Genomic DNA, 13,839 nt, shown 5'->3' on the forward strand with positions numbered 1-13,839 from the left:
ACCTCTTTACTCCCAATCTTCGAGAGGTGGCTCGAGTCGGGATTCATGCGATCGTGGTTGTAATCAGAGGAGACAAAAGCAGCTGTGAAATAGCCTCGCTCTTTTGAATCACCTTTTAACCCGTCGTGAATCCAAGCAGGGGACTTTGAGTCCCCCAACGCCCCTCCCAAGCGCGATAATGGCGCTTGCATCTTTCCTATAATTCAAGCCATCTGTGGAATGATGAGGTCATGCACGAAGACACCGTCATTTTGCAGTAGTGGGCCACACTAAGCTTTAATGGTGTCATTAGTGCTCTGCCCATGTAATTGATACACGTTCTACTTTGATTTCTCTTTCAAACATCTGGACGTTCACATCGCTGCTGTAAAAATGCAATTTGTCCTTTGCTCAACCAATAAAGCCATATTCTATCAACTGAAATTGAATTTCAAAGAAAATCAGCCCTCTATAATATTCTAATTTATCAAAATATGGAATAAAAAAAGATGGCGGCCATTTTGTCACTTGCTGTCGACTGAAAATTACATCACAGTTGCTCAGAGGTAACGGCCAATCACAGCTCAACTGTTTTTTTTGTTTGGTCAAGTGTCATTCCCAAGCTGAGCCATGATTGGTCGTTACCTGAGCCCTTACACACTGTGATGTCATTTTCAGTTGATAGCAAGTGACAAAATGGCCGCCAGGTGGATTTTGCTGCTTAATTCATATTCAAGAAACGCAATATTAATCAGAACACCATCCGTGATTAGACTATAGGGCTGCAAAGAACATATTGTAAAGAAAATGTTGGGGTTGACTTCCCCTGCAGTGCCATATTTTAAATGTAAATGTATGACAAAAATTATTTACAGGCCCGTAGTCCCACGTAACCTTCCCCTCATTAATATCCACTTCCTCTTCCTTTCAAATAGAAAACTATAGGCCCTACTCCTGTTGACACATTACGTCATTCATTATTTTCCTTACATAAGGGACAAATTATCGAGTCAGTTGAACGAAATTAGACCCCTTTGTTTCCGATCAGGGCGCATTAGGGTTGGAAATTACACATGATGGCTGCGTGCCTTTGTTGTCTCGCTCCGCGCCTGCCTGTCGCTCTCGACTCGGCGCTAACAAAGTCATTAAATTGACTCCCTCTCGCACTCATTATGCGGTCTGTTAATAACCGCTAATTAACTTTGCGAACGCGTGCGCCTCCAAAGGCCTCCCTCTCCCCCTCCTCGACACACTCACACATCCCTCTCCCTCTGCCCTCTCCTCCGCTTCCGGCTTTGGCACCCCGGAGCGGGGCACGTGTCCTGTGACGTCACAAACGGAGGACCGGAGGAGTCTGGATAGGTGGTGCGTGACGTAAAGGCCCACATTTGTTGGAACAAGCATGAAGCCTAATGCTTTTTTTTTTTTAATAAGTTTTACGATGTTTATTATTATATTGTTGTTAATCTTTTACCTTTTCATCTTGTAATGAGCGAGTAGTGGTTGTGTCCCTTTTTGACCTAAACTGGGTTATTTTTGACATAATGTTTTTTTTATAGTTAATAGTAACATATAATGCAAAGTAGTTTTAGCAATTGTGTTATTTTACAAGTGCGTATGAAACCAGCAGCACTTCGTTCGCATTAATCAGTGCCCAGAAGTAGCTCTCCGTTGTGGTGAAACCTGAACTCCAGCTTTCCATGTAGCCGTTTGCTATTCCATCCACAAGATGGCGCTAGTTGAATGAGATGCATTGCAAACACCTTTCAAAGATCGCCTGTAGTGTCACCATGATCCCTTTTTACTCACCAGTCACAATATTAGATACATTAGAAATTAATTAACAATATCTCTGAAAAAATAATGAATAAATCATGACGGTCAGATAGCTGCGGAATATGCATCTGATAATTATTGTAAACATATTTTTCCCGTGCCAATCTAATATTATATAATCTTTAGATATATGTTTTTTTATTTTTAACATTGTGTGTTATATTATCTTTTTCCATGCGTACCAAAGTGATGCTCAGCGTGCTTCCAGGCGTCTTCTCTCCACCTGCCTGGCAACTCGACGGAAAATTTTGAAATGTGAAAATTGCACGCATGCAGGCTATTCCTTTTTCCTCTAATGTATGCGCGTAATTAGTGCATTTAAACAAAGCGCGGATGTCCTGCTGCTCAAAACGGCGACTGACATCTCTTTTTCCGCAGGGTTAATAACAGTGCGCGGATAAATGAATCAAATTGTGGCCCGCAAATTACAGAGCGACTCTAAATACCCGTCTGCAAGGCACGTCTGCTTGTGACCGCCAAGAACATTTTATATAGGCCTATTGTTATTACGCTCATTACATTGATTTGCCTGCAAATAAACACGCTCGGAAGTTTAGAAGTTGCAGATGATTTGAATGTGACACCAGCAGTGATATGGAGACGTGTGGTCAATAAAAGATGACATATGCTCTCATTTCGATTTTGTGGCTGCAGAACTGTGTTGTTAGTTTAAAAGTCACCAAAAGCAAAACCTTAACTAATCTGAGCAGTCACAAAAAAGATAAAAATATGACCTGGCTGAAAGAAAGACAAAATTGGGAATTATAAGCAATTTTCTGGACATTGTGCCTTCTTTCTTCTATCCAGACAGATCGGAGGGGAAGAAGACAAGGAAAGAAAGAAAGGGGGCAGAGTAAATTGCAGCTTGCTCAAGTTTTTGGATTGAATTCTGAAAATGATCCTTTTAACAGTGATGGGCTCTGAGCCGAGGATAGGGGTCACACGCCATTCACAGCGGGTTAAATAGACTTTCATTTAAAATTACATTCTCCATCTAAAGCACCCCCACTCCCTCCATGCATCCCCCCGACCGCGGTGAAGTCCCCGCGTGCAATCCCGGCTTCCCTTGCGGCGCCTCATCACCCTCACTTTATAATAAGTCAGCCGTCGTCTCCAGCAGAGAGCATGAGTGACAGGCATGCATTCTCCACATAAAGGAAATCATATCATGATAAAAATGTCAAGAAATTACTTACAATATGATAGTTCTTTATCCGGGACTGCAGTTTAAAAAAGAAGAAATAAATAAATATAAATTTATTATTCAGTTATTATTTTCAACACACAATGATATTATATATATATATCGCCATTCATTTTTAACAGGGATTAATTCGATTAGTTCATGAATATTCATATAGGTTATTGCTTTAACACTTTTAAATGAAAGTCATAAGACACTTATTTGTGTCTATTGTGAATTGCAAAATCTAAGGTTTTCTTGTTTAATTAATGTATCGCGCAAGCAATTGCGCAATCCAGATCTGGACCCAGACACCATTCTCATAGGAGACTGAAAAACAAAAAACGATCATTAATTAAAAATACAAAACTTTTTTCTTTATTTTTTTTACTTTTACCCCACATGTACTTGTCACGTTAAAATGCCCATTTATTTATTTTTAAATTTAAACTCTTAAAAGTGTTAGGTCAAAAATAGACAAATTTTGCTCAAAATTTGGACCGACTCTTTACTTGGGTCGTTAAAATACCAATTTATTTATTTTTAAATTTAAACTCTTAAAAGGGTTGGGTCAAAAATAGAAACATTTTGCTCAAAATTTGGACCGACTCTTTAATTGGGTCTATTAAACACCGTTCTGAATCAATTTTTCATACAAAAATAAAAAAAATTATTGGGTTGTTTAAATAGGGTTAAATCGACCCAAGAAGCGTTTTTTTTTAATTGATTTATTTTTGTATTTACCAAAATTGGGTTATTTCTAACCCAGCAGTTTGGTTACTATATAGGCCTATTATTATTATTATACACCCGTTTAAAAATCAACAACATTGTTACAATACAATTGTTTTTGTGTACCAGTGCACACTTAAAACTGTTAAAAAACTGGAGTGACCTGTCAATTTGACCCAACTTTGGGGTGTTTTGTATTAAGGCAACCCAATTTTTGGGTTGCTTTGCAAGTTGGGTCAAATTGACCCAAGTAGCAGGTCGGTCCAATTTTTGACTTTTTTTTCGACCCAGCTGTGGGTTCACTTAAAAAAAAGAAGAAGAGTTGATTCAAAATAATTAGTTATTTATCGTAAATATGACAGAATGGAATTAAGTTGAAGGTTCATTCCGTGTGGCGTAAAGCAGTCCATGTCAGCGTTTGTCGCCCTCCCCTCAAATTAACCTTAATGTAAAATATATAAAGCAGCTCCTCCGAGTCTCCCTCGACACACATGCGCTAAGCCTGTCGACCAATCAGGAGGCGCCTACGCCGAGCCAGCACGTACGCGTGAGTGAGTGTGTGTGCGTGCGTGTGTGACAGAGCCGTGGAGAAGCAACCAAGTGCGAGGCAGGCGAGCCGCGTCTTGTCCACGGCAGACGACAACACGAAGTGGCCGGAGAAGAGTCGACATGAGCGGCCACTTTGACAAAGACGTCCACGCGAGGGGCGAGAGGAAGGGCAGCAAGTCCCCCACGCTGCTGTCTTCCTACTGCATTGACAGCATTCTGGGCCGCCGGAGTCCGTGCAGGGTCCGACTCATTGGCGCCCTTCCCGCCAGAGAGCTTGACAAGGCGCCGGAGGGTACGTTTCATTTCGTGTTGAATGGAACTTGTCTCTGCATGGTGTGCTCTTTTGAGGCAAAAATAACTAGGACACATAACAACTATTTTTTTTGTACATTATAGGCTACTTTGTTGTTTACGTGTCAAATTTAATTAAAGGCGTAAACAAAACAAAAATTGTTAACTTTTTAAAATACATTTTGTCCTATGTTGTTAACTTTTAAATTTACGTTTATATTAATTTGCTAATCTACAAAGCTATTTCACCTGTAAATTAGTTAACATAAGTAAATATGTTTTCTTACAAATTCGCTCCAAATGAATAGCGGTCATATACAAAATACGTCTTTTTAATATTTTAATATAGGACACATAAATGTTTTTGCAATCCCCTGTTTTTCACCTGTTAAGTGTCCTTATTGGGGCAGGGGTGGAGCTATACACTATTTATTTGATAAAATATATATATTTTTTTAAATGAAGGTACTAATTCTTCAGCAATATAATTCTTGTAAGCACAAACAAGCAACAACAAAGCCAATTACTTTACATAATCTTGATATGTTTTTAGACAACTATATGTTTAGCCTTAAAAATAACCGTTAAAAAAACACAACTGACAACTAGGCCTAACTAGGCCTACTGACTAGTTATTTTGATGCATGACAAGTTGGCAATTAATTATGTTTTGTTGATACCACAATTGAGTATTATAGTAAGCAAAAATATACATGTATTGTTGTTTTGCTATGGATTAAATAACGTTTGCAAATAAATTTGATTTTGAGTGAAAGTGTCTTTTGGGGGCGGGCTGTGAGATACAATCAAGCAGTCAAAGTCACTTAAAAAAAGAATCACGCAAATTAATCAACGGAAAATTCAAGTTACACTGCTGTTTTATTTTGTGTTGCACACCATACGTCACACAAGTGAGAGGGGCGCGCAAACAGCATACGGTCAGGACGGTGCCTTGCTCAAGGGCACCTCAACCGAAAAGCATATTATAGCAAAGGCTATCTTTTTACATTTTTGCCTAAACGGGATTTGAACCGTAAAGCCCAAGTCCAAACAGATGAGTTATTGCCAAATGGGACCAAATATAATAGTTTATTGATATTCAAATCTGCAATGTTATTTTATTTGGGTGTCAGATTTTTTTTTTTTTTAAATTTAATGTGGGGTTCTTATACGCGCTTTTCTAACCAGGGCCGACCAACGAGCTTTCCCTGAGCGCTGACATGCATCTCCCCCCGAAGCTCCGCCGCCTGTACGGCCCGGGAGGCAAGTACCTCCAGGAGCAGGCGGACAAGCTGGAGCGCGAGCGGCTCCTCCTGGAAGGTACCGCCGAGAGCCTCAAGATCATCCAGGCGCCGCAGGTGAGCATCAGCCGCAGCAAGTCGTACAGGGAGAATGCGTCCCTGAGCCGGCCCGAGGGCGAACGGAGCCCCGGCGAGGGCTCGGAGGACAGCGGCGGCGGCTGCGGCGGCGCGACGGGCCTGGTGGAGCTCGGTGCGTTGAAGTTCGACGAGGGCGTGGTGAAGACGGAGGAGGAGAATTGCGGGGACGCGGCCCCGAGCCCGTCGCCAAAAGACGAGGAGAGGGAGGGCATGAACGCCGGGGACGGGGAGGATAGCGTGTGTCTTTCGGCGGGCAGCGACTCGGAGGAGGGCATGATGAAGCGCAAGCAGAGACGATACAGGACTACCTTCACCAGTTACCAGCTGGAGGAGCTGGAGAGGGCTTTCCAAAAGACGCACTACCCAGACGTCTTCACCAGGTAACGCCTTTTTTCATTCATCATTCATTTATTTATTAGCCATATAGCCTACTGTAATTTGCTGCGAGTCAAAATCAGGCCCACTCGTTTTACTCATGCGAAATAAATCGTAAATTTGTACTTTTTAATAATTATTATTTTTACAGTAAAAGTAATTGTGTTTTTTTTTCTATATTGGCAGAAAAAAATAACATTCATGGAATATAATTGCAATTGACTTTATCATTGTGGGTATTATATGCCTAATTTCGTCAACTGTGTTAATACAATCCATTGTACTAATTTGTAAACAATAGTTAAAAAAAATCCCAAACACGCCTTTTAAATAATAATGATAAGAATAATAATATAAATAAATAAATGCTGGGTACAGTTTTGTATAGGTTGCAAGTTATAAAAATGCATATAAACATTTATAATTTGATTTATAATATGTTTCCATTGAGATTACAGTATTCATATTTCCATAGTGTACTTTGTGGGTCTAATTTACGGCAGCTGAATAGAGCTTCAATTGCTTTTGTGCGTGGCAGACTCGTTTGGATGTCATTATTCCAGCCATTATAGTGACAGGGCCGGAGAAGGGAAGGAGAAGGGAAGGAGAAGGGGGGGGGGGGTCTAACAATCACCATAGGCCTATTTCCACCTATTGCAGACAGGGAAAATAGAACATGTGCAATGATGTATTTTAGTTCTAAATAGCAAGTGGGCTCAGAAGAAGAAAAATGGAAAGAATCAAGGTTATTTTTGCAGCCTGTATTGTTGACAGGGTACAACAGGACAGGGACTAAACAATTCAACGCTGTTTTTCTCTCTCTCATGCTTTGTTCTTTTATTTCTAGGGAAGAGCTCGCCATGCGTTTGGATCTGACCGAAGCCCGAGTGCAAGTAAGTGGGTATCTCTCGCTGGCCTCGTCATTACGTCACGACCCGCTTTGAAAGGAAAACAATCAAAGTCGTTTACATATGGAGGAATAATAATAATAAGTCGAATATGTACTCCAGATAATTAACAAGAAACGTCACATAGCAATGTTTTAGCCTATAGACAATATTATAAAATAAAATAAATGTGAGCATTATCACATTTTTCAAAGCAGTTTCCCAAAATAGCAACAGCGTGTCTTTAACAAATAGGCTTACATTAAAATAATAATTATTATTTTAAAAAAACAACTAGCTTTTATTTTTGATTAGCTGAAACTCACGGATATATGCTAAAGGTGCAATTAAAGGCGATCATTTATGTTGCTGTAAAGGTGTTCTAAAGGGGAGTGGGCAAAGCCAAAAGCGCGTGCACGACAAGAGCCACTTCCGGTTATTAGTGCTTTATCTCGCGCCTGAATCACTTTTTAGCGGCAATTAAGCGATTCATAAAGCGCTCACTGAGTGCACGAGTAAACATATTGTCCGTGTTTGGATTCCTATCAGAAGGAAAAAGAGGAGGGGGGTGTCTGTGTGTGTGGGTGTGGGTGAGAGCGAGGTAATGCTATTTGATTTCCTATTCTGTGATTGCAGTTCGACTTGCATTGATCCCATGCTTTGCACTTGGGAGCAAATGAGAGGCCATTAAAGGTGTTTGCTCCCACCTCCTCCTCCCCACTCTCGCACTGAAAGCGTGGCGTGCATGTCCGAAGCGGGGGCTCATAACCACAGAGACAGTTCAAACACGGCTGGAGGGTCAATGGCCGACGGTGATACAACAGATGTCTCTTTAGGGGGCTGTAGGTGAACAAATCACTTAGCGGGCGCCATCAGGAGGTGATAAAAACTCATAAATTCCCCAGGGGCTGTGTAATGCTAAACAGCCCTCTTGGCAATAGCGCGCGAGTGTGCGCGTACTGTCCCTGTCGCTCAATCACTTTGCTCTTGTTGACATTTAGCTCTTTGTGCGTCTTGCAGTGCAAACTGGCCAGCAGCGAGAGTGGGTGCATGCGTGGGAAAGTTAAATACTAGCACTTGCTCCACGCCGCGCTAAAGAATTTAATTTAAAGCGCATTAATTGTCATTGGAGCCAGTTCAGCGGCAATTTTGTGGGTCTTTAGTCAACAGGGTTTTTAATTACCTCAACCACCCCACTACACCCCCAAGCCTGGCTACAAAAAGCAGAGTTTAATTAGACAGAAAGTAGATTTAAGAAGGCTGTCGCTGGCACGGTTTACCTTGCGCGTAATTACCGTAAATCCAGTTGCACACCTAAGGACAACGGCGTTCAATATTGTTAATGGCAATTAATTACAGCTGTGATACGAAAACTAATGGAAAAACTAAAACTGATAAAAACGAAAGGTCTTATACTGTAAAAAAAAAAAAAAAAAAAAAAAAAAAAAACGAACGGAATCTATTCACTATACCGGAAATGACGTTCATTTTCGTGTTTGTCATAATATTTACATTTCAGTTCCTTTTTAGATACATTTATTTTGGTTCCGTACAAAAAAACAATTGTAATTCACTTTACTTCATTACACAATAGGCTTTATTTAGTGACTTTTTTGTTTTGTTTTTTTACATTTTGCACTTGACAAATAACTAAAACTAATATTATAAACTAATATCTAAACTAAAACAGATCATTTTCAAAAAAATCTAATCAAACAAACGCTCTTAAAAACTAACACTAACTGAATAAAGAAACAGTCAAAACAAAATACAAAACAAACTATAATGAAAAATCCCAAACTATTACAACCCGCTGTAATGTAAGCACTTTAATTATACCTGGAATGCATGCATTATTTAATAAGATTCAATGCAAAATATAGTTCAGAAAAATTACACATTTACCCTCGACTTTTATTAGCACAGTCAGAGAAGTATTAATTAAACAATGAGAATTGTTTTTGTGGATGGCAGCTTACTGCATCATAGTGAGAGCTGTTAATAGGCTTTACACAATCAGGATTTTTCGGCTGATCACCGATCAGTGACTTTGAAAAAAACAATAACCGATCACCGACTCAATCAGAAGATGGCGTAAAATGAACAACTTTTATGTTTACTTTACATTCTACCGACGCTATTTGCAGGGGATAAGGACTGGAGGGAAAAAATTAAACCCCAAAAATTATAAATAAATAAAAACACTGATATAGCCGATCTCCGATTTTGCATAAAATGCAAATTATCGGCCGGTTCTGAACCAGCTGATCAGATTGGTGTCAACCTGTTTATGATATTTTGGTTAGAACGATATTAGGGTCTAACTAATACAAAACCTATGATAACGGTGCAGTTTAATGCCACTAACTTAAAGTATTAGTAGTAGTAAGAGCATCTCTCTATCTTTATATCTTATATATTTGTTTGAGTTAACAGCTTATTTGTATTGTTTTCCATTTACCAGGAAGTGCACACATACTGCATATAGGTGGTGCTCAAGCACCTGTCCTTTTTGCCCTGGAAGAAAAATGCTCTTTTTTTGTCTCAGTTCATCAATATTGAAAAATAAATAATGAATAATTTTGGCGATGGAGCCCCGATATATGAATAAAGTGTGTTAAATTACCTTGTCTGTTCATCCAGGTGTGGTTTCAGAACCGCAGGGCCAAGTGGAGGAAGCGTGAAAAGGCGGGAGTGCAGGCCCACCCGGCCGGCTTGCCCTTCCCGGGCTCTCTGGCGGCAGGTCACCCTCTCAGCCACTACCTGGAAGGCGGACCCTTCTCACCTCACCCGCACCCTGCCCTGGAGTCGGCATGGACGGCCGCCGCTGCCGCCGCCGCCGCCTTCCCCGGCCTCGCCCCGCCGCACCACAACGGTTCAGCGCCGCCTCTCGCCACCCCGCTGGGCTTGGGCACTTTCCTGGGCACGGCCGCCATGTTTCGCCACCCGGCTTTCATCGGGCCCACTTTCGGGAGGTGAGCTCCACCTGTTGGATTTCTATTCATTTATGCACTATCTGGGCAGGCTACGCTTTAAATGACTGCAAGCACTTTGACTAACAACAGATGCTTCCAGACTTTTGCTATTTATCTCGGGGCATCTGATTAGAAATGTGTTTGAGTGCTAACCATTCGCAGTGTGGTGTGTAATCACTGCCAAATGTCTTAATAAATTAACCAAATGTGTGATCCTGCAAAACAAGCTGTGAAGAGCGCTGACACTGCAAACACCACATGTCACAATTAGCTCCTCATTTGCCACGAGGGACACTGAAAGCCTTAATTAACTGCAAATGTGTCTTCCTCCTTTTCTGCCAACACTTTCATGTTACGTCAAAGAAGGTTTTATTCAGCTGAATACAAGCAAATTTTTTCTCACATTGCAACGCAGGCTCTTCTCCAGTATGGGCCCCCTGACCAGTGCTTCCACCGCCGCGGCGCTCCTGCGGCAGCCCGCCCCCGCCGTCGACGGCACCATCCTCTCTGACCCGAGCCCTTCTCCCGCCCCCTCGTCCGCAGCCGCTGCGGACCGCCGGGCCTCCAGTATCGCCGCCCTGCGCCTCAAGGCCAAGGAACACTCGGCCCAGCTCACCCAGATCAACATCCTGCCTCCCGGAGCAGCGGGGAAGGAGGTGTGCTGAACATATTGAGGCCTCCCGCTCCCATTCTATCGTTGGAGCTCTTTGACCCCCAACATAGTAGCACGACCAAAGTCACACAAATACTGACTAAAAACAGAAGACACACTGAGTGAGCAAGGGTGATACGTTTTCAGACTGACTACAACAATCTAATGAGATCCAAAACCAGAATGTATAAAAATGTAATCATTTAAAATACTCAATAAAGATAATGTATATAACGTTTCTAATATTCTGAGTAAAAAAAAGGAAGAAGTGAATTAAAACAGCTCTCTTGATGCAATACAGTTCTACACCACACAAAATATGCCAATAATAAATAGCATGAAATGGGAAAGTACTGATACCAGATATTGGTACTCGCGATTTTTAATTTTTTTTAAAATGCCATTAATTCCATGCAATTTTATATAAAAATGCTATATATAAGCATTTCTTTAAAAAAATATCTGTAATTGTTTTTAGGGCAAATGTTATGTTTCAAAAGTATCAGTACATGGTATTGGTAACATCTCATGAGTTTAGTACTTGTACACAGTAAATTCTGTAGAGAAAATTTTACTCTAAACTGATTCTATGTGGTCTATGTGGTTACACTCGGAAGAGAGTGAAATACACTCTAAAAACAGTTGGATCAAAAGTAACTTAATTCTTGATAAAAAATGGACTGATCCACTTTATGGGTCAATATGACCCAACTCTCTGGGTTGTTTTATACAAAATGACCCAATTTTATGACCCAAGTAAAGGATCTGACCATTATTTATGAGTTGTTTTACACTAAAAGACCAATTTCTTAACTCAAAGTAGACCCAAGTAGAGGATCGGTCCATTTTTGACCCATAGTTAGGTTATTTTTGAGCCAACTGTTTTTAGAGTGTAATTTTTATTAAGTCACTGAAGTGTTGAGGAACAAATAAATTCATGATCTTCAGGTTGGGAGACAGTCGATCTACTTCCTGGGCCACGCAGCTCCTGCTGTGTTAGTATATCGCTCGTGTCAGCTGGAATCTTCCCAACTCCAAGAGACCAAAAAGAATGTGTTTGGTGTCCTCTTGGATACAAGAAAACAGTAGGAGTGGCATAGCTTAGGTGGTAGCGTGGCAGTCTCCCAAGCTGAAGGTCGTGAGTTCGTTCCCCAACCCTTGAGTGACTTTTATTTGATTTTTTTCCCAATTCTTAATTTTACTCTCTTCCAAGTGTCAATATTACTCTAAAACTCAGTCTATTTGGTCCTACTTTAAATGGTCAAATTAGTTTATCGGTCTGAAAAAAAGACTGGTATCAAACACATGAATAGCTCACATTGTTAATCAAAATTGAACATTTCCTTTATAAAGGCTGATTCGTTTTATACAGTTTTTGTTCCGGATCTCTTTCGATTGTGCAGATGTACCAATGAATGTTTTTACTTCAATGGGGAGAGAGGAACGTTGTCTCCATGGTGGTAAAAAAAAAAAAAGCTGTTGAGTTACCTTTTTATGCTGTTTAAAACTAAAATTGGCATGCTGATTCCGAAATTGGAGTCACTTTTTTTCTTGCACGTCAAGTTTTTTTTCTCCCCATAATAAGCTAAATTCCACAGATAAGCTGTAGAAAGAATGTAGTAAAAAAGCCGATTATACAATTGGACTCCTTTTTCATATTTTACGGGGATATATAGTTAAAAAACTTGATGTGATATAGACAAAGTGAGATCAGTTTTGGATTCTGCACCCAGAAATTAGTTACCACCAGATAGCTCAACAAAAAATGTGTTTGCCAATGCAATTTAAAAAAAAGTGTTCACTAGATGCATCCTAATTGGACTAAAGGTTCCACATTCTTAATTTAAGAATGTTTTACAACAAAATGTCATGAACAAGCACTGCAGCAACTTATGTTAAGCTATAGTAAATAAAATGATTAAATGGTGAAGCATGACTGAAAAGAAAATCATCCAAAAAAGCGGCCACCGCCCGACTCGATGTCAAGCCACCCGCACAGAACCAAAGGAAAACGGTCCACAGACCTGACTCAAGTCTTTTCGACAAGCATGACTCCTCTCCCGCTGCTCACCTGTCCTCAGGCCACACGCGTCGCCCCAGTCCGGCCTCAGGACTCGCGAGCCGGGACGTTTCGAATGACTGCGTGAAAGAAAGCTGTACATATTGTGTAAAGACGGAGGACAAAATACAACAACAACAAAAAAGTTTCATTTTCAAAACAGAAGCTTGTGTATATTTCAGGAGGGCATGTTTTGATCATTTGCACTCGTGTAGTGTGATGTGTAGAACTCATCTGTGTTTTATGAATTATTAGATTTTTAGATCATAATTTATATCCAAATGTCACCCCCTTATGAACTGAGAAGTCTAATCTGAATAAATGACCTTGATGAAATTAGTTCTTTTGGCATTGAGGGATGAAATAACGTGAAATATATAAATAAAAAGTGTTATGCTGATTTTTGTTTGAACATTTTCAAAGTAGCAGAGCTCTATCGGCGGGGATTGTGAAAGTGGGTGACATATTTCAGTTGTGTCTCTCCTCTTGAGGCCAGTTGACAAAATAGAGGCCATATATTCATGAGCTTAATCCCCAACATGTGAAAGGAGGCACAAAGGCGAGGGGTTTTCAATTAGATCCAGCACTTTAGCTGAGCGGGTGGCGACAAAACTTCCTTGAAAAAAAGCTTAGAGCCGCTAAATTGGTCTTAACATCTGTAATGCCATGTCGCTGGAAGTGAGTCCTCTTTGTCATAAATGAAGTAACAAACCACTTCATCAGTCGGCTTTCACACATACACCTCACATGGTTAATCCCCCCACCTAAAAAAGTCCGCCCAATCCTCCCCCCACGAGCATCTCACTTGATGCGGGGACTATTACAGCAATCAATGCGCATTCTCCCCCGTTTGACCCATCCTTGGTGCTCGTGTAAATCGCGTGAAATTACCCCGAGGATTAATTTAGTCCCTCTTTTGATTGAATGCCGCAGTGAAAAAGC

At 40.7% G+C, this 13,839-nt stretch overlaps 1 protein-coding gene across 1 annotated transcript; it reads left to right on the forward strand.

Annotated features, from left to right (window-relative positions):
• Positions 1-4,327: 4,327 nt before the first annotated feature.
• On the forward strand, positions 4,328-13,233 carry arxa (aristaless related homeobox a). The gene is made up of 5 exons (XM_086066193.1): positions 4,328-4,571; positions 5,759-6,329; positions 7,172-7,217; positions 9,855-10,186; positions 10,602-13,233. The coding sequence occupies exons 1-5, from the start codon at positions 4,400-4,402 to the stop codon at positions 10,849-10,851; spliced, it is 1,371 nt and encodes a 456-aa protein (XP_085922319.1). The 5' UTR covers positions 4,328-4,399; the 3' UTR covers positions 10,852-13,233.
• The last annotated feature ends 606 nt before the right edge of the window (positions 13,234-13,839 follow it).

The sequence above is a fragment of the Leptonotus elevatus genome, chromosome 21 (genome assembly GCF_054856555.1).
Source record: "Leptonotus elevatus isolate MCC_2025b chromosome 21, RoL_Lele_1.0, whole genome shotgun sequence".
NCBI lineage: Eukaryota > Metazoa > Chordata > Actinopteri > Syngnathiformes > Syngnathidae > Leptonotus > Leptonotus elevatus.

Excerpts from the sequence above, each read along its gene's own strand:
- arxa (XM_086066193.1), top strand. The coding sequence starts at position 4,400 with ATGAGCGGCCACTTTGACAAAGACGTCCACGCGAGGGGCGAGAGGAAG. Across the intron at positions 4,572-5,758 it reads GCTTGACAAGGCGCCGGAGG|GGCCGACCAACGAGCTTTCC; the intron begins GTACGTTTCATT and ends TTTTCTAACCAG. Across the intron at positions 6,330-7,171 it reads TACCCAGACGTCTTCACCAG|GGAAGAGCTCGCCATGCGTT; the intron begins GTAACGCCTTTT and ends TTTTATTTCTAG.